The sequence below is a fragment of the Corvus kubaryi genome, unplaced genomic scaffold (assembly GCF_017639235.1).
Source record: "Corvus kubaryi isolate FWS band 111438036 unplaced genomic scaffold, C.kubaryi_AGA036_p1.0 37396, whole genome shotgun sequence".
In the NCBI taxonomy this organism is placed as follows: Eukaryota; Metazoa; Chordata; class Aves; order Passeriformes; family Corvidae; genus Corvus; species Corvus kubaryi.
Window position 1 is genome coordinate 20759676 of NW_024581135.1, and position 25561 is coordinate 20785236.

The 25561-nt window shown below is 40.6% G+C and overlaps 1 protein-coding gene and 1 long non-coding RNA gene across 5 annotated transcripts in view; one reads left to right on the top strand and one right to left on the bottom strand.

Annotated features, from left to right (window-relative positions):
* Positions 1-4009, bottom strand: part of LOC121670423 — a 69663-nt gene extending 65654 nt beyond the window's left edge. Inside the window, exon 1 of the long non-coding RNA XR_006018137.1 lies at positions 3650-4009. This is a non-coding gene — a long non-coding RNA (uncharacterized LOC121670423). The remainder of the gene's footprint in view (positions 1-3649) is intronic.
* RAPGEF4 (Rap guanine nucleotide exchange factor 4) overlaps positions 2250-25561 on the top strand; it is a 159581-nt gene continuing 136269 nt past the window's right edge. The window contains exons 1-3 of one of the 4 annotated variants that reach the window (XM_042040579.1): positions 2250-2424; positions 16926-17068; positions 18151-18239. In XM_042040579.1, coding sequence (XP_041896513.1) covers positions 2408-2424; positions 16926-17068; positions 18151-18239 — 249 coding nt within the window. In that variant the 5' untranslated portion in view covers positions 2250-2407. Of the gene's footprint in view, positions 2425-3989; positions 4226-16925; positions 17069-18150; positions 18240-25561 lie in introns of those variants that run through there. The other 3 variants (XM_042040581.1, XM_042040578.1, XM_042040580.1) reach the window with 3 other exon arrangements.

The window sequence follows — 25561 nt, forward strand, 5'->3', positions numbered from 1 at the left end:
AGTGCCCTCCAAGCAGCAGCGAGGCAGTTCCCGCGCGCGGGTGGAGCGGCGTGAGCTGCAGTGTCGGCAGCAGAGCGAGGCGCGGTGGGAGCGGCGCGACCCGGTGGTGCCCGCCCGGCTCCGCGCAGCGCGTGGTGGAGCCAGCCCCGTTAGAGGAGCAGCGCACAGGCGGCGGTGGTGGCGGCTGGTGGCAGAGCGGAACCGCACCTAGCTGAGACGCACACTGGAGCAGGGCGCGGGGGGGTTGTCGCTTGGGGGCCCAGCCGAGACATGGGCGCAGCCCCAGGCAGGGGCAGCGCAGCTGGGAGCAGAGGAGACGGCGCACAGGGAGCTGAGCAGTGCGGCCTGCACGGCCCCGAATGTGACCCTGGGAAGAGAGCGCAGGCACGAGCAGCCTCGACGGCCCCAGCAGCCGTGGCAGCTCCAACGCGGGAGCGAGCGAATACGAAAGTGAAACCAGGAACACAGTGAGACAGAAAACAGCAGCCACTTGAAAAAAAGAAAAAATCATTGTAGCTAAGGTTTTAGGAATAGTAAAATGGTATAATGTTAAACAAAATTATGGTTTTATAATGAGATGTGACAACCAGCAAGACATATTCGTTCATAGAACTGCTATTAAAAAAGAATAACCCTGAAAAATACATTCCAAGCTTAGGAGATGGAGAAGTAGTAGAGTTCAAAATTGTGCAAGGTAGAAAAGGGTTACAAGCAGCAGAGGTCACTGGGCCTGATGGTGTTTTGATATATGCTAAAAATCGTAGTCATGTTAGACAATATCCACATTATAAACAGCCCCTACAGTCTCCCTTTCCTAATCCCACCTTTCCCTTTTACCCTATATCCTATTACCCCCAATGTATTCCCAATCTGTTTCTTCATCCATGGTTTCCCTCACAAAACCATGCCTTTGCCAATTGTTTCCCCAAAAATCCCTTTCCAATGCCAAGTGGGGGATGAAGAGGGGGAGGGAAGAAATTAACTATTGTTGTTTAGAGTTCCAACAGGTACAAATGGAAGAAACCCCTCTCCTGCCTCAGTTTCCCCACAAAGCATGCTCGGAGAGTCCTGTCTCCCTTCTGTCAGCCTTAAGGTGTTCCAGAGAATCTGTTTGGACATTTAAAGACTCAGGAGGGTGGCTTGTTTTGTTTTGAAACTGCTCTTGTTATGTTTATCCAGTTGTTTTCAATGTTTAGTTTTAAATCTCTTTTTGTTAAAAATAAACGGGTGAAATGTTGGGGGTCCTCCCCCTGCCATGGGGTCCTGGGGGGACAGACACGGGGTTTCCCTGCCCCTGGTCAGCCTCGTTCCCCATTGGTTGTTTTGTGTTCCCCCGTGTGGGCAAGGACCCTCGGGTCCCGGGATTGAGCAGCTCCTCGGCAGAGCCCCGGCCATGCGGCTGGAGAAATAAACATCTCTGAAACATCTACCAAGAATCAGTCCATATATGTTCTTTCCACAGGCCTCGTTGTCTGATACACGTGTTACAGTATCCTCGCTGTAACATTTGGAGACTCTTCGGTTGACACAGGCTAATACCTGAACTACTCAAATATTTATTCCTTGCTAAGTTTCTCTGAGAAGTTTCACTGATGTCTTAATGAGAAAGCTACATGACTGCTCATAATACAAATGCCAGAGTTAATTTTGGCTGTCTTGCTTTAATTGCTCCCTGATTGGGACACTTCCGAATGAAGCAGGGATGCAGGCAAGGTTCCTAGCTCAGTCTGGGCATGTCTATCTTACAGACTCCACAAAGTGTTGAAGTCTCATTTAATGGTTACCGCACAAAAAGATACACAGCTCTGAGTGGTGCCTGCCCACAGCCAAGCACTGTGAGCAACGTCCCCTTTCTGCCAACACGCAGTGCGTTCCTTGGAATCCGAATTACTGGTAACTACAGAGGACTGTCCCGGGGCAGGGCCGTGGTTTGGTCAAGGGTAGGTTCATGGCACTGAGATAGGTTTTCAGAAGTGGCATTACTGGAAATCACTCCAGAGCCCCCCCCCCGTCCCCGCTCAGGCCGTTTCCTGCCCGCCCCCGCCTCCGACGGCGGCGCCGCTGCGGCGCCCTCACAGCGGCCTCGGCTGCCCTCTGGCGGCCGGGCCGGGGCGCGGCTGTGCGGGCGGGGCGGCTCTGCGGGCCCGGGCCGCCGCTACTCCGCGCCAACCCGCCCGCAGAGCCGTGTGCGGTGGGGTGCGCCTCCAACAGCCCGGGAGAACGCACAACGGCCTTCAGCCAGGAGCCACTGCTGGGGTCCTTCCCAGGCCTGACGCCAGCTCAGAGCAAAGGGCATCTACCGCAGCGTAAACTGGTTGACGGGGGAAAGGGCAGTAAGGGCTGCCTTGAGGGATTACTCTGGAAGGAAAACCGTAATTACGTGGAATAGCATCATGAATGTTTTATAATGGGAGTACAAAATGAGTGAGTTTTATTGATTAATCTGTAATGTACATACTGTGTTATAAATCATTAATTTGATTGAGAATTTAGAGTTTCTTACCTTTTAAGCTCTTGTTCTATTGGCTCTCAAACACTTGCATATTGACAAATGAATAGCATTGATTTTCCTTGAGTAGATTGATTGCTTAGATGCAAAAAATTCTCATTTTTTCCTCATGGATGATAGCAAAGGAAGAGCTGCAGCTTTAATTTCACGGACTGGCAGCCTCTTCCATTCCTCTGGCATGCCATTTTTTTAAATTTTTTTTTTTTTTTGAGGCAAAATGAAAGAATGCCTTTTGTGGCATTCTCCTGTGCTATACCAATTTCTTAGCTGTATCCATTTAGCAAAAGGGATCTTTAGATACATTTCCTTAGATATTTCATCATATTGTTCAGTATCCTAATGTTAACAGTTATTTCTTTTAAAATGATAAAGAAGCTGTGGCACCAATGCAAACAACTAAAATGCAGATGTGAAGTAGAACATATATTTAAGAAAATTACTTGGTACAACCAAAGAAATTACAACAGAAGGCAGAGCAGATAGCCCATGAAGTCTGAAAGGCACTGGCAGATGATCACGATTTGAATTAATCATTGGTTCCCACACTGTAGAGCAGAGAGGAGTTATGAGCCTGAAGGAAGGCACAGTTTTACTTTGCTATCACCTACATGTAACCCCAAACATCTTGCTGAGATTTGTATAACTTCCTACTCTTCTTGCAAGCTACTCAAGGCAATTTGTGTTGACTGTAAGTGGAAGCTTATGGTCATACACTGATTACTTGGGAAGATACTGTCTAGAACCTGAAACAATTAGTAGAAAATATTTAATAGAAAATATTTAACGTAGGATTTGCAAAACAGGGAGAGCTGCTGCTGTGAATTCCTTCCTCTTGCTCATCAGTTTTAAAATCGTGTATACATTAGTATAATTAAAAACCCTGCACTTTGCAGGCCACACTAGCAGAACAGACGGGTGTGGGTGTGTTTCACTGTACACTAGACTCACCTCTCTCATGCTATGTGTTGGGTTTTTTCCAAGGGCCAAATCCTGTTCACAGGCGCTACTGCCCACCTCATTTTTCGCCTACATAAAATGAGACGCTTTAGCACACAGTTTGATGGGGGATGACAGGATGGACAGCAGACTGGAGGAAGGCTCCAGGAAAAATCCTGAAATGTGGACTATACTTTCACTCACCTGTGCGTTTACTGCAGGGGGTGGGGGGGACGGCACAGACACACAGTGCTCTGGCGTGCTGATAAAATACTCCTGAGCTGCTTGTTTCGATTGAAAGGCTTGTATTGCCCCTCCAATTCAAACCCAGTCACGGACATCTCTGGTGAAGCATGGGCAGCGATCAGTAAGCCGGGTTCAAGTGTGGCCACTGAGGAGCTCTCGAAAGCCGGAGGGGCACACCACCTTTTAGAAGGGGAGTGACTTCTTTCCGCCCCCTCCCCGGGCCGCTCCCTGCGGGCTGCGCTGAAGCAGGGCCGGGGTATCTCGGCGGCCCCAGGTCGCAGCCCGGGCGCCGGCGGACGCGTGAGGGCGGCGGGCGGACCCGCTCCGCCGCTGCGGCGGGGCCTGGGCGAGCCCATCGGGCCGTGCGCGCAGGGAGGGAGCGCGGACGGACGGACGGACGGACCGACCGGCGCGCGGGCGGGGGGAGCCGCTGCCAGCCGGGTGCACGGCAACCTGATCCCGGTCCAACATGGTCGCCGCTCACGGCTCCCATTCTGCGTCCTCCGGCGAGTGGATCGCGTGCCTGGATAAAAGGTATCGGCATCTTCCCAGGAGCGGCTGCGGAGGGATGCAGTGTGTATGCATGTATGTGTGTGCGCGCGCTGACACCCCCCATCAGATCCTGCCTTACATAAGGAGCGTGCAGGTGGGAAGCAAAACGCCTGGGGGAAGCCACGGCGGCGGGCAAGGATGAGGGCTTGGAAATACTCCGGGCAGCGGAGGGGACGGGCAGTCCCCACGGGGACTGCTGCTCCCCGCCGGGAAGATACTGTACGTGGTGGAGGAGGGGAAGCTCCGGGGCGCGGAGGGGGCCTGGCTCTGCCAGCCGGGGACCCGCCATATGGGCCATGGCACACCCGTTGCAGTCTGCCCTCGTCCGCCCTCCGCCTGCCCTCACGGCGCCCCAGCGCACCGGCCGCTTCCTCCCCTCCCCTTGGCACACCGCCCCCGCCTCCCTCAGGCGCTGCACAGCCCCCGCCCAGCATCGTTGCAAGGCGGGCGGGAAGGGACGAGTCCCTGTCGTCGCCGCTGCGGCGCCCCGGGGCCCGCGGTTGTCCTCTGGCTGCGGATCAGGTGCAGGCGGGCGGCGGCACCGCGTGGGTTGGAAGCACGGCTGGCTACGTGTGCTCAGAGGTGCTGTGCGCGCTGCCAAAAATACGGGCAAATTATTATTTAAAAAAAACCAAACTAAAAATTCTCAGCAATGCTTTGTCTCGGGTGCTGCAGCCCCAAGTCTCGCAATGTCGAGTAGCGTGGTGGGTGGTTTGAACGCCCTTTGCTGTATTCATACCTTCGATTCCTGGATTAGTTCAGAAGTCATTTGATGTCTGAACACTCAGTGTCTCTCCTTTAGTCTAGGAATATAATTAACAAAAATGTAGACCATAGATACCCTATGCGGCTCCAAACAAAGCTATCAGGGAGAATTCCCTTACGTGGTGTATGGCACGATGCTGAGCATCGTGAGCCAGCTTTTGACAGGTGCTACCATTTGGGGCTGTGGAGAGAACCCTTTGTGCACATAGAAGGAACCTTCCCCTTCTCATAGTTTCTCCCCTTTCCAGGTAACTTCCTAGTCTTGTAGAACTGCACTTCTGATTAGGTTTTCCATAACAGTCCAGGTAGCAAACCGTAAGTTAATGAAACTTTTGGTCTAGACACTCTAGACACCTACCACAGATACTGATCCCCCTCTATAACATGTAACTTAAGAGAAGATTAACCTGTTACAGGTCAAATAAATTTATTTATGTGTATAAATGTTGAAAGCACTCCTAAAGTAAATACAAACAGAACTGTTGATGGTAATCTAGCCATCTAAAAACCGAAGTGAGGCCTATCTGTAAACTGACATTGAGTGGATGTGAAGGAGAGTATGAGTTGCGTTTTAGATAGGTGATCCTGTCATTTCTGTTTTCCTAAATGCAATACACTGTGAGATCTAAATTGTAAACTAAAATTCAGGGCTTAATGAAGTAGATAGCCTTGGGGAGTAGATGATGTATTTAGGAAACATATGTGAGGCATTTCATTTAGAAATCTCTCTGTCATTATTTTGTATGAAAATTACTAATGCTGACCCTTTCTGTAACACAAATTGCATTAGCGCTATTAAGGTGCAACTTTTCTGTCACTTTTTTTTATTTGGAGTAAGCTAGTAGCGCCAATTTATTGAGTAGAAAGAATCAGTTCCAAGTGCTCTTAAGAATTATGCCTTACCCTTTCCCAGAAGGCAGTCTGTATGTAGGACAAACCCATACATGAAAGATTTTAGGGTTTTTTTCCTGGTCTCTGCTGTGCTCTGCTTTGTGATCATAGGAAGTACACTTATGCATTTTATTCTGGTTTTTCATCTAAAAATTTAGATAAAGTGTTTTTAATTAACTTACACACATTTCCAAAGTGTATTTATTTTCTATAGATAATCTTACCAGTGTACTCATTTGAATTATTATCAATTTCTATGTATTTTAAGCCTTTTAAAAATTGTATAGCATTTTCTATCCTAGGTGTGAATTCTGTGAATATGGGATCATTTAATGAGTCAATTCTTTATAGAGTACCATGTGTTTTTACTGAATAATAAATAGAGTTTTAGTATGTTTTAGTCAATGAATATATTTCCAGGAGGAAGACAGTTCTAAAACTGGGATGCTTTAGAATGTTAAGTGAGCCTCAACAAAGACAATTAAAATAACATGTAATATGGATTATCCAATATAATTATGTGGGGAAAAAAAAGAATTTAATTCAAAATGGAAATAGCAAAATACATCATGTATAGAAATTATGTATTTTGTATATGTTCTTCAGGTTTTTCCCCAAATCATGTGCCAAAGTGGAACTACTAACATATAAAATTAGAGCACATATGAAAATGAAAAACTGCCAAAATGTTACAGGAGAAATGTTATTACTGTGTAGGTTATTGTGGGCTGGGACTACCAGTGCTTTGTCCATGCAGCTTTTATGTGTAGTTACTGGCCACAAAAGTCAAAGATCCACACTTAAAAATCAAATATGTGGTACACTATTTATATGTAAAGTTACAAGTGTAAAGGTAAGGAAAATTTCAGAACACTGTGGTCTATCAAGAATATTTTATTTTTGCAGGAGAGAGGATGAGCAGTGAGCAACTATACACTCTGGTTATACCTGGAGGAGTAAATAACTTTTCTCTTAAGGAAACCGGTCCTTTTACATTTGAAATAATAGTTGCCTTATCACTGATTTCTTAGGGAGCAGAAGTATCCCTCTAATCTTAGCACTTTTCTGTATATCTGCTCTGCACATAATTAAAAAATGGTCACTGATTTTTGCATGTATGTACTTCGGAAGAATGCCTTCTCTAGTCTCATGTGTTCTTTCGCACCAAAAACCATCTAATCTGGAAATTTACATGGTGACGTGTCTTTAATGAGTGGTAGACAAAGTATTTTTTACATAACTATTATTTCTCTAAACCTGATCGCATTTATGAATTCAGTTAATTGTTTTAATCGGCTTCAGATACAAAGTTTCACAGCATGCACAGCTGCTAGAGATCCCAGGATTTCATACCTGGCTATGGTATCTTGTGTTTTTTTCTGAATTAAATGGAACCTTCAGTGCCTTAGCAGACTGGAGGAGCAGGTCACAGGGCAAAGCATGTAGCTTCACTAGCCTGTTGTGCTGAGAATGTTACGATCTTTGCCTAATGACTTATAAATTATATAAGTAGGAATGGGCTTTTCAAGGACATATTGTACATACTGAGCCTTTATAACCTTGTCACCCTTGTTAGTCTTGCATTATGTATGTCTAAAAAAACTGAAATAATGTGTACAGGGTAGTATCTCAGACCTGTTCCTCTTACAGATTTGAATGTAAAATCATGTTGACGCTACGTAACATAACAGCAACGTATTTGAATCAGGATTTGGTTTTTTGGTTCAGTGTAACATGTATTTGAGATGCAAGCTTTGTTTGCTTAGTAGTAAACAAGGGATCCCTTTTGAGCATACAGATAGGCTTGAATAAAGAGTTGACATTCTGAAAGAATTGTAAAATAAGTAGAGAAAATGCTTGTCATCCTCTATAACCTTTAATTATGTCAAAGATAATGGGACATAAATTTATAATCAGGCACTATTATAAATAGAGTTGCTTTATGATGCTATTTTATTTTTAAATATATTTTTGTGCATTTGGTAAAATTTACACTGACTTCTGTATAAATTTCTCCCTTGCTTTTTATTTGTAAGAAATCCATAGGAATATGACCATTTTCATGTGGTTTGGATCTGAACAGAATCATGGACATACACTGCAGTTCCGGTTGGCTTGAGTGCTTCGTGTTTTCTCTCTGAATAGTGTGTGACTAAGCTGGAATATGCTTGGATCAAGTCTGTGTGGGGATATAGCAGCAGAAGGCACTGCAGTGGGTGTGGAAACTCAGAGGTGTATAGACATAGCCTAAGTGCTTTCTAGTGCTCATGTGAGGGTGCAATCTTCTGAGAGTGATGAATAACAAATTTATCTTTCCACATCCTGCACCTCATTTTCTAGTCCAGTGCAAAGGTGCTGTCTTTGATGAATAATAAAAAAGCCCTTTTCCTTTCCATATTTTCTTAGAGAAACCAAAAGAATTTTTAAGTTTGTACGTCTGTCCATTTTATCAAATATGTGAATTCAGATTAAATCCTAGTGGGAACAGGAGTTGTATTTTAAACAAATTCAAGCTGTTTTATTATTGTCTCTCTGGCTTAGGCATTTGCAGTATTGGCTTCCATTTGTTACATGTGATTGCAGTAAGTTACACACTTATGCCGTGGACAGGTATTAAGAGGAAGAGAAAGTGATTACCTCAGCATGTATAAACACTCTCATAGCCTTCCAGAGCAAGGCAGTATGTGCATATGCCTGTTAGAACATGATATATCCAAATTCAGTTGGTAGTCTTGTCAAGTGGCTGCACGATTGATATGCTACATGTGCAACTGTAGGTTTTCTCTTCACCAGATCATACTGGAAACATGTCTAAACTCTCGTTGCCTGAGTTCTTTCTGACATGTTGTTGGGATTTGATCTCTAAAATCCCATACTCTGAGCAGATTACAATTTTTTTTATAACAAAACTCCATATTCCAGCAGAGGAGTAAAAAAACTACAAACCAGCTAATTGAAATTGTGCCCCCAAAGTCAGGTGTTTACCAGATATTTTCCAAGTGCAAGTATTTTTCTTATCCACCATGACATTTGCTTTTGTCTGCATCCTACAATTTGCTGCATTTAATAAAGCTTGTAATTTTAATGATACTTCCTTTGTGCTGTATTTTCTGTACTGTATTTGGCATGATCAATTACTTTCTGCTGCTTTATCAATATCTGTGAATGTTTCCTAACTGACTTTCCCTTTCATCTTTGAATTCATCAGTTATCAAAATGTGTGCAAATGTAAATCTGTAAAACTTACTTCATTGTTGCTGTAAATCTTTAATCTTCATTAGCTGTAACAATGCAGATCCTAAATCAGGAAAGGTGCATTTGGCATGGTGTTATTGGTGAATAGTGGTGGCCAGAGTTTGAATCAAGGAATATCATCACTTGTGCATATTGTTCAATTACAAATTTCATTTGCAGTGTATCTCAGAGTCTGTCTTCATAGTAAAGTGCTTTTAATGTTTATTGTGAAGCTACATGCTAGTTAATGTAGTTTCATCTGGATTTACTTCTGTCAAATGGAATTTTAACTGTCCTGAGCTCCAGTTTATGTTTATGAAATTTGGAGGTTTAATTCAATAAGATTTAGTCACATCTTGGTTGCAAAGCATGCATGATATGTGAAAGTGCTCATAAATGAAAGAACATAACTGTGCAATTTTATTTCTTCTGAAATACTCTGTCTTTCTAGACAGCAAATGAAGGTGAAAAAGACTCTATTTTCTACTAGAGCTATATTGCTCAGGTAGTGTATTTTTAACTTGAGATAAGTCGTTATGAATATAATTAATAAATATATCTTTTGCCATTCCACTGTATATACAGATCTAAAAATTGACCTTTTGGAAGGATGCATGATTTGTAGATCAGGGTATGTAAAGAAATGAAGTACACTTGATTGCTCTGTTTAACTCTCCAATAATTTTTCAGTGCATTGATCAAACTGAGTTAATTGAGTAATATGATAATGAGGTAGGTAAAGGAGAGTCCCCCATATTTGCCTTCTTTTGGTCCTCACTAAAGAAGACAGAACTGAGCTATAACAAATTCTGTCTGACTGCAGCGGCAACCAGTCAGTCTGCATTTCACTGGCTGGTCATTCAGTACCTGTGTAGATCAGGATTACCTACAGTATTTCTTGTGCCTTATGTAGCAGGTCCTGAGAGATTATCACAGGGGTCCTGAGTGTAGGTGACAGTAGTAATTTATTGAAAACTAAGCATCAGCAATTTTACTTGTGTTGCTTTTTTTGGTGGTTTTTTTTTTTTTTTTAAACACCAGAATGATTTGGGTGTGTAAGAGTCCTAGGGAACAGTGTTTAAATAATTTTTTTTTTTTTTTTTGTCAGAGGAAATGAGAGCTGGAATCCCAAAGTCTCTTTAAATTACAATAAAGAGAAGATAATAGTAATTTGAATATTGTTTGAAAGAATCATGATGAGGCTTTACAAGGGAAAGACGATCTGAAATGTGGGTGTTGAAAACAGATTTGGTGATACTACTGTAACAAGTGAAAAGTGCCTTTTGGTGGGAGTTAGTTACCTTTCTTGCCGTTGAAGTAAATCCTTACCTGGAAACAACTTCAGATTAAAAGTAACTTCATTTATATTTAGCGCTTAAGTGTCTCACTACAGGTCTAAAATGCTTTGATAGATCACTGTTACTCCTCTCTTAAACTTTCCTTTCTCAAAGAGAAATTAAAAGTCAAAGAGCCTTGCAGCATTGTGGAGCAGAGATCTTCAGTATTGTCCTGCTCTCACTAAGGGAAGATAGTACATTGGTACTGGTATTTTTCTGCATCCTACAGCATTGTTTTTCTGCATGTCAGGAAAGGACAGGAGAAAGTACAGGAAGCACAGAGAAATGATCTGGTTTAAATGGCATTACTTGCTGCTGTCTCCTTGCTCATGTTTCACTATTTTCAAGTACCATTAAATTCACTAAATGGTCCATGGTAGTGGTTACTGGTACTTTGCAGCTCATAGAGTTTGCATCTTTGCATTGATGCTTCAGTTTTAACCCAGCGATGAACTCGTTTTATTTGTCTGTTCTAGTGTTTCAGCTGTTTTCTACAAACAGTCTCACCAGTGGAAGAAATAGATCCATCTGCTCATCTTTCATGGGCTGTTCATTGCTGTCTGAATTGAAATACTGCTGTTTTAAAAAGTTAAAAAGATCAAGGGAAGGAAATTCAATGCTTTCATTCATTTGGAGCAGGATTCAGGTTTTTGAACACATTTTGTAGAAATAAACGTTTTAAAATTCTAGCGGCATCTTGGCAGAGAAAGTAAAACCACAAATATTCTGGTTTTTCTTCCTCAACTGTCAAACCCACTATGAGAAAGACCCTAAAAAAAAAGGACATATGATAACAGAGAAAGTAATAGCTTATAATTGGATTAACTTTACAAAAGCAAACCAAAACTCTCCAACTTGTTCCTTTCTTCTAGGTTAACAAGTCTTTCATAACATACTACATAAACATTCAAATACTTAATCTTAAAAGCGTCGAAATAGGTTCTTTTATAAAGCTATATATACTGCACGTGAACAGAAATACTTTGCCCATATTGTGTATGTGAAGAATTGTAACAGTTATCCTCTGTCTGTATTTGAACTTCGAGCTTGAGTAGTTTGCATTTAAAAATAAAAAAGAGAATACAAAAGTAGAATGGCTTGGGATGGAAGGGACCTTAAAGATCGCCTCATTCCAACCCCCCTGGCCATGGGCAGGGACACCTTCCACTAGATCAGGTTGCTCAGGGTCCCAGCCAACCTGGCCTTGAATACTGCCGGGGATGGAGCATACACGGTCTCTGGGCAACCTGTTCCTGTGCCTCAGCACCCTCAGAATTAAGAATTTATTCCTAATACCTAATTTCAAACTACACTCTTGCAGTTTAAAACCACTGCCCCTTGACCTGTCACTACATGTCTTGTCCCACTCCAGCTTTCTTATAGGCCCTGTTAGGTACTGGAAGGTGCTGTTAAGTCTCCTTAGAGCCTTCTCTTCTTCAGGCTGAACAACAACAACTCTCTTAGACTGTGTTCATAGGAGAGGAGCTCCAGCCCTCTCGTCACTTTCGTGTCCCTCCTCTGGACTTGCTCCAGCAGGTTCGCATCCTTATTATGTTGGAGGTTCCAGAGCTGGATGCAGTGCTCCACATGAGGTCTTATGAGAGCAGAGTAGAAGGGGAGAATTATCTCCCCAGACCTGCTGGCCACCGTGCTTTTGATCCTGCCCAGGATGTGGCTGGCTTTTGGGACTGCCAGCACTGCCAGCTCATGTTGAGCTGAACAGCCTTATGAGGATAGACTTCAGGCAGATTCTCTTTATAATCACCTTTTACAGATAGGTGAGCAGACATTGTCAAGAAAATTGTTTTATCTCTATAAAATATGTTCCTGAAATCTTCACATCCAGATAAAGAGGGATAAAATAATTTTTTAAAAAAGCCTTATTGACATAATTGAGTAGAAATGTGTAACTAGCATTGATGCTGTCACTTGTATATGTACGCTGTGATGTTGTATTGAAGAAGCAGAATAGTGTTTAGTGTGAAAACGTTACTGCCAGTGTAATCACTTACTATGCTCTGAAGAGGAAAATTAGTACTATAAGTAAGAAGGCATTTTGGGGTCAAACAAAACAGAAGGGCTTGTAGGGTAGTGAAAATAAATTATTCTTGCTTTTCATCCCTTCCTAATAATTTATTTGGTAGCCCTGTTTTGCAACTCTCGAAGTGCCCCGCTTGCTTTGGCTACAGTGAAATGAGATGTCAGTACAGTTTGACTTCAAGGTTATTTTAAATTGGGTGGGGTAGTCTAGGGAGGAGGTGCTTTACTGGGATGGAGTCATAGACTTTCTACAAGGGTGGCCTTGCCTTAAAATGCTTTTACTCTAGCTCATACATCTACCAAACGAGAGCTGAAGAATCTTAATTGATTTAATATAGTTGTTCACACTTTTAGATTAACCTATGGTCCTAATTCCATATGTCAGTCTTGAGATTTCAGGAATGGGTACAGGACAGAAACTTTAGCAGAAAATCCAGTGGTAGCTGAAGACTCACTGAAATGTGTTTTTTGACTTTGTTTGCTCATGGATATGAGATTGTAACTCTGCAGCATCAGCAGTGAAGGGGCACTTCAGTAGCATCAGCATCAATATGACAGGACAGAACAGAACAGAAATAAATCAGCACCAGCAGTAGTTTAGCAGGGGAGGACTAAGCTCAGGGAGACTGAGCAGCAGTGGTGATCACAGAGAAGTGACGTTAGGTACTCTCATAAGGTATCTGGAAAAATCTTTCCAGAGGCTTTTAGAGCCATATTAGGAGTGTAGGGATATTCCTTGGGATTGACTTTTGCAGCCTGTCTTCCTGTTCTGGGGAATGGTTCCTTTCTGCATTAATACTATTGCCTTTTTTAAGTGTGACTACGGTGAAAATAAAGCTTGAATAATTCTCCATCTGCCATCAGTAGTACTTTTCTATTAATAGATTGAATCATTAATGTTCTAAGGACTATATTACAACATTTGCTGCTTCAGTATTACTCCAAACTGTGCTTTACAAAAAACAAGTTTGCAGTAAGATAGCTGTGATGAAGAAATAAATTTATGTTGTCCTTTCCTGTTTATGTTCCAGGTTACGCAGCTTGTACTTAGGAAACAGAAAACAAAATTCGGCATCATAAATAGATTAATATTAAGTTAATGATAATTAATGTAATGATAATTACAAGTTATAATGATGATAATTTTATTAAAAGATGCTTTGTAGAAAGTGGTCAAACTTTGCCTGAGTTTTGCAGGCCTGTGAAAAAGCAGTTAATTGATGCCATGGTACATTATTTTCAGTTAAGTAATACTTGGCTTTTGAAACCAGATTCATTGCTATAGATTATAAACACTTAGTAGAAATGAGTTTGAGTGCTACTGATACCACTGTTACACTGCAGTCTGAAATTTTACACAGGCAAAATTTCATGTGCTCCTAAGGACAAGGGCCACCTCAGCTTGGGACACCAAATTGTTAATTCCTTACTCCTAAACATTGAGGACATTTCCCAGGATCTCTGAAAAAAAGGCGTCTTGTTGTCAAACAGGTTGAATCCCAGTTAGTTTTTTATGAATAAGAAATCATGATCTTAACCAAACAGCTAAATCTTGAACTGGGTGTTTGTGCATCTCATTTGAGAGACATGAATAAGGTGCTATTCTGGGGTGCAGTTAAGATTCCTTGCTGGCTGCTGCCCTTTTTTTTTTTTTTTTTTTTAAACACAGCTGGAAGAGAATGTACCTTTTCTAAGAGTGATTAATGGTTAAATCATTCCCTGAAAACCTCTCCCAAATTCTAGCTTTGTTTCCACATGTACTGGATCAAAAAGGGTCCCTTCCCAGTAAAAATATTTGTGGAAATATATTTGCATACAGTAATATTAAATCCAGTATGTTTTGAAGAAAGGTTGTTGGAACAAATGGTTTGCCGTAAAGAACTACTAAGAAGCATTATAAGGAATATAACGATTTTGGGATTACTACTATGTGTGTTACTTAATAGTTTGTTTGCCTTTTCTGGTTTAGAGCATGTCTGTGTGTCTGTCTTCAAAAGCTCACTTTGTGTACTCTGAGTGAAAGTAACTGCTGCTGATACAAAGGGCTGTAGCTCAGTTGTCTACTGAAGTAAGCTGCTAGGAACACACAACTTTGACTTTTCCAATATATGTGAGTTTGGTTTCCCGCGGATGTTTTAAACTAAAAAGCATGGCTCAGCTATCTGTGAGAATGCTCATCCTTCCATAGTGACTCACATTACTGGGGCCTTGATGGAGTTTTGTCAGAAGAAAGAGGTTTTCCTGCACTTCATCCGCCTGGCACAGGACACTCCTTGCCACATCAGTGGAGGGCATCGCTGCCCTCACCTTCTTCTGAACTAGATAGAAATGCCGTCCCTTGAACAGCTCTCAGGAAAAAATGTTACACAGCCTATGAGTTAAATCTCCCCCAAACTTGTCCTTTACACAGAATCAGAAGTGGAAAAGGTTTCTGCACTTATGTTTCAGAAAGACCACTGGGACAACAGTGTTGATTAACCTGATGCATACTGTTTTCTGATGCTGTTTCCTTTTTCCATGTCTGACTGCATCAAACTATTAAAACCACTGAACACTAAGATCCTGTAGTCAGTTCTGTGCAAATGAATTGACTGACTCAAATTGAGTGCTATGAGCAGCTGTAGGAATGAAAGTCTCAGATGCAGTTTCTCTAGGAAGAGGGGATTTTCTGAGAATGATCTCACCTTTTTGACTTGTTGGGTATTGCTGTTATTTTTGAGAGTCCATAAATTAAGATAGTTAGTGTTTCAACAGTTAGTGTAGTTGGGTAGGGATCTTGTATAAGTAGATTTTAAATCTGTTTGCAAGCTGCACCTCCTAATCTTCTTAAAAGGGTTTTGACAAGAGAGTTAATGCTTATTAGTACTTGTCAGCTAGTGCACAGTCAAGAAAAAAGAAATGGGTGAAAATCTTGCTTGAAATATTTCAAAAGAGAGCTGTTGTAGTTGATTGTAGTTTGAAGTGGTAAGAGGATGTCACTGTGATGTAGAAGCAACTGCATACACCAGAGAATTATTATTCTCATCTGTAGTTAATAAGGGTAAATTGGAGTATAAATGAGGATAGAGATTTAATCCCTCCTAGACATAATTTAGTAAGAAAGATTAGAGATACAGAGATTCAATACAAGTAGGATTTGGCTTTCTTCACTGAGACAAAGATTTGGATTCCTTAAAGTCTTTGATTTCAAAGAGGAATCTTTAAAAAAATCTTGTTGGAAGGAGTGCTTATGCTGTGGGTGTAACAATAAGGTGAATAAAGATACATATTTGTGAACTTAGTCTTTGTTCGTTGTAGCTACCTGACTTCTGTTCATTATAAGTTCATCCACTGGTTGAAAGGACATTTTTGTCAGTAAAATTAACTAGCAACATTTGAGTGAGTGATTGGTCTAATGACTACTAACAGTTGTCTCTCTTCTTGTTATGCCCTTATACATGAATAATTTCTGCATCTGATCCAGCATGATGTCCTAGGAAAATTCAGTTTCTTCCTGCCCTTAGTGATTGGTTTTTTAATCTGTTATAAAAATTTTTTTCTAATGCTGTCAGCTAGTGTTTGGCTTACCTGCTGATTCATAATGTTTGATAATCACATTTGAAGTGTGTTACAGAGCTAATTCACTTTAGTTTCATAAATATGTAGTAATATGCTGAACCTGCTGAACTGCTGGTATACATGCTACTTTGTTCTAGAGAGTTCTACAATTTTATTTTTCTTGAAGTCCTGTTTTTTTTTTAAAAGGTGTTGCTGTCATATATTTTATCTATTTTAAACATTTGAATTAAAACTTTTGACTGTTACCAATGAAAAATTAAGATTCTTGCTTGCATATTTAATTTGTCCAACACTAAGAGACAGAGACTTCATGGAAGAGAATATACTTATTAAAGTTGTCTTTCTTCCTTGCAAGTGAGAAGAGGAAAGTCAGTTTATACTCAGTAAAATGCAGAAGAGAAGCTTGGCTATAGAAGTTACTGTTGGTATCTAATGCTTTCCGTTTAACCAGATAGAGAAAATCTGTTTTGGTCACTGATTCCACAGACCTCTTGTGTGTTTGGACATCTGTTTGTTAATGTTTCCTTACAAACCTAAAACTATATTATCATTCTAAGGTCTTTAGGATAAGGACTGCATCATCATAAATACTTTTACAGTGATGCTACATCAGGACTTTGGTGCTAAATGGGCTTCTGGACACTGCCTGTGTTGAAATGATAAGAATCATGCTCAAGTTGATAAATGGCAGTTGTTAGGATATCTTGGAAGGGCTTCATTATGTAGTTGTGAAATGCATTTTAATTGGTTCATATTATAGTGTGATATTTAACGCAAACATTTTTAAGTTTGGTGCATGCCGGTGGGGATGTTTCTCTGATAAAGCCCTTGAGAATTTGTCTTTTGTTTTCTTGCAGGCCTTTGGAACGTTCTAGTGAAGATGTAGATATAATATTCACACGACTGAAAGAAGTGAAAGCTTTTGAGAAATTTCATCCAAACCTTCTCCAGCAGATATGTCTCTGTGGATATTATGAAAATCTGGAAAAAGGAATCACATGTAAGACAGTTTCATATGATTATCTGTTTTATGTAGATAAAATTGGGGGTTAGGCTGTGGTTGTCTTTAAGAGATCAATGAGAGCAGAATCAGTGGAATATTTGCAGTCACAGTTGCAGGGCAAGGCAGGACTGAAGTGCTGCTTGCTCCACAAATGCAGTGTGTAGTGAATCTATGGTAACAAGGCATACAGTTGGATGTAAGAGTGCCACTGTTCTGTTGGAAGATTACAAGCCAGTCATTGGACTTAAGCCTCATTCTTCCCCCGTAAATGTATTATTGATCGCTTTTGCCAGAGCTTTGTGCTGTCAGGGGCAAAGGTATCAGCGAGGCACACCGCTGATAGCGTGTGGTTTCCAGGCACCCTGGCTAGCACAGGCCAAGCCACAGGCAAACTGCTGCGGGGTGCAACAGCTCCGTGCCTGCTCTGGCAGCCCGTGGGCCAGATGTAGGTGGACACCTGTGCTTGCTCTGTGAAGCTGAGATGGAAATAAGTGGTAGTCCTGTGATGGGAATGTGTACCAGGGGAATAACTGATGAAAACCTGTGGTATTAGTAGAGTCTCAGAAACACCTCAGGTAAATCTGGCATGCAGCACTGGGGTTTGCTTAGAGTAACAGGGATTTTGATGCTCTGTAGTCACACAGTTGGAATGCCTGAACATCACAGTCTTGCAGTTGCTGTTCAGCCAGAACTCTTACTGAATTCAGTGGTAGCTGTGTCTGCATTGAAATATTACGAATTTCAAAGGGACATTGTTCAGAAAACCTTTTTCCTTGTTTGTTTTGTTTCTTTGGTTGGTTAATTAACCAAAAGAACAGTAAAGAAGAAGCAAACTGGGGAGAAGAGTGAAGGAGTTCTATGTGCTTTCATTGTTTCCATGGTGTATTGACTAGTTTACTAAAATATGTGCTTTCCAGTGTCATTGGAAATATTACTGTAATAGTAAATAAGTAATCTCATATGGCAAATTGTATAGTCCCATCAGTGACTGCAATAGTACAGTAATATGTGGGAAAATGTTTGTTACTGTTGCTAAACTTAAAGTGATAGCTCTGATTTACAAGATTTCATCTTTCCAGTATTCCGTCAGGGTGATATTGGGACGAATTGGTATGCTGTCCTGACAGGATCACTGGATGTGAAGGTGTCTGATACAAGCAACCACCAGGTAAAATAGATTTTTAATTTAAATCATCCAGTCAGTAGTACAAAGAAAGAATATCACTTTTTATATGATGAGGTAGATAACGACACATTATGTACAGATGTTTTGTCATATCACAAGGATGTATATGTTTCTCTGAATCTCTTTTAGTCTCAGTTGTCCTTAGTCTAAGGAAGGCAAATCATGCCATTGATTTCAAGAAACTGAAATGTAGTGCTCTGGAAATGGTCTACATTTTAATGTGAAACAGGACTCTTCCATCTTTTCTAGAAGTGCTGTAGAAGTTGTGCTAAAGATCTCAGAGTTGGTAATTCATTCCCTAGAAGTATTTTAATTACATTCTTGTTCAGAAAGTTCAAACCAAACCCACTAACAGTGCAGTCTAATAACAGCATAATGCAGTCTCCACTGCAGAAATGGGGAAGTATTGTAGTAATAGCAGACTACTGGAACTGCTGCCATGTTGGAAAAGAAGCCTATAGGTAATATCTATTCAGTGTGAAGAAATAGAAGAACAAGTAAAATTCTCCCCCAATTTAAGTGGTTTCTCAGTACCTTGGTACTCCTGGATTTATAAAATTTAGAGTAAATAAAAATCCAAAAGGATGAGATACTTCTCCTGGAGTTTGCCATCCATGGTGTCTAAAGTCATGTTGGCAAGTCTTGCCCTTGCTGCTTGAGCTTAGTCTTCTGGGAAGGCCTCCTCTCTGTTCCCTGCTCCCATGTTTGAGATCTGTGATTATCTCATGATGTAGCTCAGCATGGGGTTGTACCTCTGATATGGGGCTCGTTGTGCCTTTACATGAGTGGTATAGCTACCCAGGACCTGATAGAGACCACTACCCATTTTCCCCACCTGGATGGAATGAGGTGGTGATTGAATAGGGGATGGTGGTGGTGTATTTTTTGCCCAAAGTTTGGCTGATTGAGGAAATTTTTTTGCTCATAGCAGAAATTGTGGTTTTTTTCACTTTGTTGAGCATTGCATCACCGATGAAATTGGGTCAGAATGCAAGTCAAGGCAGTGTGTGAGTACTGGGTCTTTCTACTTCCTGCAGTAGAACGATAGATGCAAAAGGAACTTCTTTGATATCATTATTTTTAGCAACCTCTTCACTGTACTAAGTAGAGATTGATTGAGAGTATAATTAGCTTAATTTGAGCAATTCTTGGCATGGCCTGGCTGTCATTGGTATTGTCACAATTTGGAACAGTACTGGGCTCTTATGAGACCCTTTTCTGTGCAGATCTAAAGCAATCAGGATTTTCCAGTGTTTGCCAAAAGATGGCACTAAACTGTTGTGAAGAATCAATCTCTTTACTGACTCAGAAAGGAATACATCTGCACAATCTGGATGTTAAATTAAGAATTTGGAGTGTTGATTTGTTCCATTAGATGGAGTATGGAACACTTCAGGTTTTTAATGAATATAATGTAAATATTTTTTTCTGCTTGTTCAGGTTAACTTCATTTTCCTGCCAGTAGGAAGCTATTGAACTACAATTCATGTAATTCTAGTTCTAGAAGTTATATTCTGCAGTTATTTCTTATCTCATGATTCCTTCTCACAGGAACAACGACCTGAATTTTTACCACTGCCTAGTTGCCATAGAATACAGCCTCACTGCCAAAAGAATGGCAGCCCATATGTTTACCATTCCAGTCTGGATAATTTTGATGTTTGGGGACTCTTGAATACTATTTGAGCCCAACATTTCCTCTGGTTTTGCTCCAACTTGGTGTTTATACCATGTCCCTCCTTGTACATTCTTGGTCTCCTGCTCATTCTCCTGCCTGTAGCTCCTGGATGTCTGTACTTTCTTGTTGGCATGGTACTGGTCATGCTTGAACTTGAAGTACTTGCTAGCATTCCCTGCCTGCTGCGCTCACTACAAACCCAGACAATGGAAGAAATATGGTGTTGTATTGCTGTCAGAGCAGCCCTGGCACACTGACTTGGAAGCATTGTGCTCCCAGCTGGGAATGGATGACCAGTGCTTAAGATGTAGGGGTGCTTGTAATGTACCCTTGGAGCACATTTTCCAGTCACATCACCCAGGAGCAAAAGGTTCCTTTGCAAAGTCATAATAATGACTAATTGCTCTGCTGTTACTGTTATACCATAAATGACACTAATGCTAATGAGATATTTTCAGCAGAGCAGAAGAGATGCAGTTACCAGAGTTTAGAAGTTCGTAGACTCATGTAAAAGTACAGGATTATTCCATCTTTCCTAGTAAGAGAGAAGCTAACTTTGTATTTAGGTTCCTGTTGGTTAAAATGTCTTCAGACATGACTAATCGTGACACTGTTAATGCTTCAGATAAACAGGAGGTGATGACCTCCTGAGTTTTCTTGCAGCTTGAATTATCCTATGATTATATGCTGATGCTTACAGTGTTAATGTAAATATAGAAAATAAATTCTCTTGATTAAAATTTACAAGTCCCACTTTTGCTAGGTGTTTATCTGTCTGCTTGCGGAACTTAAATTTCATCAAGGCTAGGAATTAATGCATAGTGTAACTGTGTGTTAGCTACCATGTGCTAACTCTCTGTGCGGTCACCTTTGGTGTTGGGTAGCTTTCTCCCATTAGAAGTGCAGTAAGTTATTGCATACTTGGTCCCTACTAAAAGGGTCTTAATAGCCTTTGTTCCTACAGAGGCATGTAGGAACATGTCTTGCACTAGAAATGGTATCTTAATGTACTAATGGATCAAGACTTCAGTGTAGCTAGTGAGGTATTAATTCACACACACTCTGGCTGCACATCAGCTTACTGATGTAGATGCCTGTGATTTCTCTCAGAAAATATTAGTAATACTGATTAGCACCAAGTTGAGAATTCTTATAAGCAGAAATATTGATAATAGCTATTATTTGGTATTAGGATAACAGGAACTGTTACATCTACTGATTTAAGTGCTTTAATAGAGACAGACACAGATATTTAGGATCTCATAAAGCTTTGCTTTGATAAACTGGTTTGGAAAAATCCTTTCTGCTTGCAAAGCTGTGTTTTGTCACGAGGGGGCAGTGTTAGAACACCATAGCAAGCGCGAGTGCAGGCAGTGCTCGGTACTGAAATGGGCACTTTGAAAATCGTATTCGACTATTTACCGTACCCACCTGTTATAAAGAGTTTGGCCAGAGAAAATTTCGCTGTTACTGTTAGTTTTGTGAGCTGGTAAAATCTGCTGGTAATTTCATTTGCCATTGGAATGGCTACAGAGATTTGACAGGAGTACTCATCCAGTACATCCTGAGTGGAGTCTGCTTTCTGTGCAAACTATTTATGGATTTTTCTGGGTATTCAGCAATCAAGAAGAGACTGAAGAGGACTTCTTCTAAGGTGAAAACGTCCCACTGTGAATTCCAGAGGAAACTGTAATGAACTGTTTTGGTCTTGCCTGAACTTCTTTGTAACAAATATCCTGATAAATATTGCACTTAAAAATCACAGAAAGACATAGTTTAGTTACCATCAAAATAAACAGAAAATGCAGCCTCTGTAGAATATATCAGAAAGACGTCTTTACCCTCAGTTATGATCAGATTCTGAAATTCATCTTTATTTGGCACTGTTGCCTACCCAATGTTGAGATATCTAGTAACAGAAATTCCTCTTAGAGATATTCCTGGTTTGGTGTTGTCTTAAAAGGCTGACTGCCTTGTGTATGTTTCATTTTTGGACTCTGTTTTGAAGATGAACAGTCTAAGGATGACTGTTGGCAATGTCTCAGAATAAAGCTGGGAATAAATGCATTATGACAAAAGCATCAGTGTTACATTGGTGCCAGATTCTGCAGCACTGCGATTTTCTGAATTAGATTCAGGGCATTTTACCCCAAAGATTTTTCTGGTAAACTATGAAGGAATGAAGAGAAGAAAGACAAAGACCAAATAGCAATTTGATCTGCAGTTTTGCTGTATTTTGCCAGCTGAATCATAGTGTGTGCTGAGGCCTATTGCCAGCTTATCTTGCCTATGTTTTGGTTGAGTTTATTTTAAGCAGGTCAGTTTTCAAAAACAGACCAAACTGAACATAGGGCATTGACTTAACAAACAATTACCCTTTTTTAGAAAAGCTTTAAAGGAGGAACCATGAGTGCTTGGATGGTACAGTAGTGTCAGCTGTAAGAAGATGCAGAGGGCTGGGGATGAAAAGCCAAATGAGTTAGTGGGGTTGCTGAGAAGAATGACTGTGAAGAAAGAGGTTCAGATGTTCATGTAAGAAATGGAAGAATTTCACAGCTCTTTGAAACTGAGGACAAAGGAGGTATGTGGTAAGATGAAGTGGCATCAAGGAAAGGGATTTAAACAGGGTAGTAGTCCTTGCAATACTGCTTTCAGCATGTAAGTGCCATTAAGTATTTTGGAGATAACCTATGTGAAGTTGTAACATAGGTTTGTACTGTAGTTAGTAGCGTAAATATGCCTAAGCTAGCTTTAAATTTTTTAGTTTGAGCATGGGAACTGCTGTACTCATTGTAACACAGAGATTGGCTGAACTAATATACTGAGCTGAGAAGCAGAGTGTGTTGGCTCGTGCTGAGCTCCACAGTGTTGTGGTTGTGCTAATTTTGGTTTTGAACTTAGCTTACTGGAAGTTAATATAGAAAAATCATTTCACTTCTCTCTGTCAGGTGACATAGGAAGAAGTCCAAGACATTGCAGATAGCTTTTAGAAGATCAGATAGACAGGTATGGAAATAATGAATGCAGTATTACAGTATGGCTAATCTGAACCATACATATTTTAATTAGGTACTAGAAGAGACGCTGCTCACAGCTTTTGTAGAAGCACAATGCCTCCTTTGAGCAAATAACCTTGTCTTGTGTAAAGAGAGTGGCCTAACATATGTTTGCAAACTGCAATTTTAGTGTGTTCAGAAGGTATTTCTATGTTATTGTTAGAAATAGTTTGACAAGGATGTGTTGTCTGAATGGCTGAAGCACTCAAGTGAAGGTAATGGAACAGAAAAATCACTTCATAGATAGTTTACTTTCATGTATATCCTTGGTGTCTCTGTTATAAAAGGAAATTTTTGCTGGGGACAAACTGAACTGTGTCAAAGTAATAGTAAGCAAACTTCTCAAAATGCCAGCTTCTGCAAATCTCCAGTTAAACACAGAGATAGTATGGTCCTAGAGACACAGGTGCAGAGGTGAGATAAAGATGCAAGGTGTGGGAAAATGATGAAATTAAAAACAATCTAGCTACATCAGCTCCCTTATAAACTCAAAATGTTGAACAAACTAAAATTTCAAGGAAATGTCCCCAATCCCTTTGAGCCTAGCGCTAGCAATGTTTTTCCCCATTTTCTTCATTTCTCTTCCTGACACCCTGATTTTATTTACACACAGTACAAAAATTGTGTTTGCCAGGTTGAAAAACAGAAGGGGTCACAAGTCAGGGAGGAGGATATGGGATGATCCTTGTGATGGTGGGGGAGGGAATAAATCAGAGCCTTGTTTCTGATTCTCATCCGTTCCATAAAATGGTCTTACAAACTCAATAATGTTTTAGATTGATGAGGGGATCAGGGAAAGGTTTAAGAATGCCTTCCCTGCATGTGTCTCATGTGGCAGTAAGAGTCAGTGAAACTGAATACACTAACAGCCTCTGATTTGAACACTACTGTTTTATATTGTGTACAGAGGGCAGGTAGCAATGGAAGCAATCTCATCTTTATAAGTCTCTAATACTGCCTTTTAAATAGCTGTGTGAATGTTAGCTGGTTACCAGCCACTAGAACCCCCTGCTGCTTCTGGGATTGCAGAGGGGAACAGCAAACTGAGTTTTGAGCTGCCAGCAATCCTCCTGAAGTCTCCACTGAACAGCAGGAGATTCTTGAGTGTAAGGTTAACAGGCATAATAGGAAACACACCTGATTCCCTAGGAGGCTGGAGATGTATAAACAAGGGGTAGTGAGAAAATGGGGCTCTGAAGCCTTGAAGAAGACGTATAGGCCTGCACCCCAGCTGGCTGTGAAACTGCATCTCTGTGGAGAATAGTGGTGGCTTGGGAAAAAAAATCTAAAAGAACTTGATGGAAGCCTGGACTTCCCTTTAGTGAATGTAGATAGGACCGTTCCAGCCTCTTGGCCTAACACCCCACAGTGTTAATTTATTTCTCAAGCTTAACAGCTGCCTCATCAGAATTTATCTTATAAAGTCATTTCTTAACCAACACTGGTCCTTTTTTCTTCTCATGTTTGTTCTGTCATTAGAGGTTATTCTTTAGGGTTGTAAACAGAGGAGGTGAAATGTTTAAAATTATTTTACTGTTTGAAGGGAGGGGAGAGACTGAGAAAGAAGTTAGAATATGTAAACAATGTTTATGATTCACCTACAGGAAAAGTTTCTTTTATGCCAGGCTGTTTGGTTGTCCTGCCCTGAACAGGGCTCTTTTATCTTAACTTTCTGAATAGGATTGAGAATAATATATTAGATATCTGGAGATCAAATTTTGTGTGAGCAGTAGGCACATTTTCTTTGTAGCTCCTTTGAGTGCAGTTGTGAGTATTGTAGCATGCATAGAGTGTTCAGCTCTGAAATGTAATCTTGGGAAGGCAGATTTCAGTGTATAACCTGTATTATAGTTTATAAAGACTTCTATTTAGGTGCCTAGGTGATCATTCTCAAATATACTTTCTTTTAAACAAAACCTGTTCCTATTTCCTTCGTGGAAAATTTATTTCTGACCGTTGGTAAATTTTTCCTAGATCTTCTCTGAGACATAATTGATTCTGTTTTCCTGAACCCACAATTTTATGTGGTTACATCTGTGTAAGAGCAATCTGCTGTGGTTCAGAGAATTGGACTATTATGGACTTTTGTCTTTGTATTGCAATTATAAAGCTACTAACTTGATTTTAATAACATTTGCCTATTATGACTTACTAGATGCATGGAAGGAAAGCAGTGCAATTCTAAAACCAGAAAATGATGCTGAAATATGCTCATGCATCTCTCCTGGATTATCAGCCACAAGGACAGCCAAAGTTTCTGCTTTGATTTTTGTAGATGTTGCATGAATCCTACATTTTAGAATTAAACTATATTTCCCATGTTGTATCAAGTTAGCATGTGTTTTTATATGTTTATATGTAATTGTCTGTGTGCATATATGATTTCCTTTGTTAAGTGCAGTTTGTATGATTTTAAATTTTTTATGCTGTTGCTAACTTTTTAAAATTACTTAACAGACAGTCAGATAAGGTCCACCTTAGAAAATGTGGGTGTTCAGCTTCAAGCCTGTGATCAGGAACAAAGCAACTTGTAAGCTGAATATAGAACATGTATCTAAAGATCTTGATTC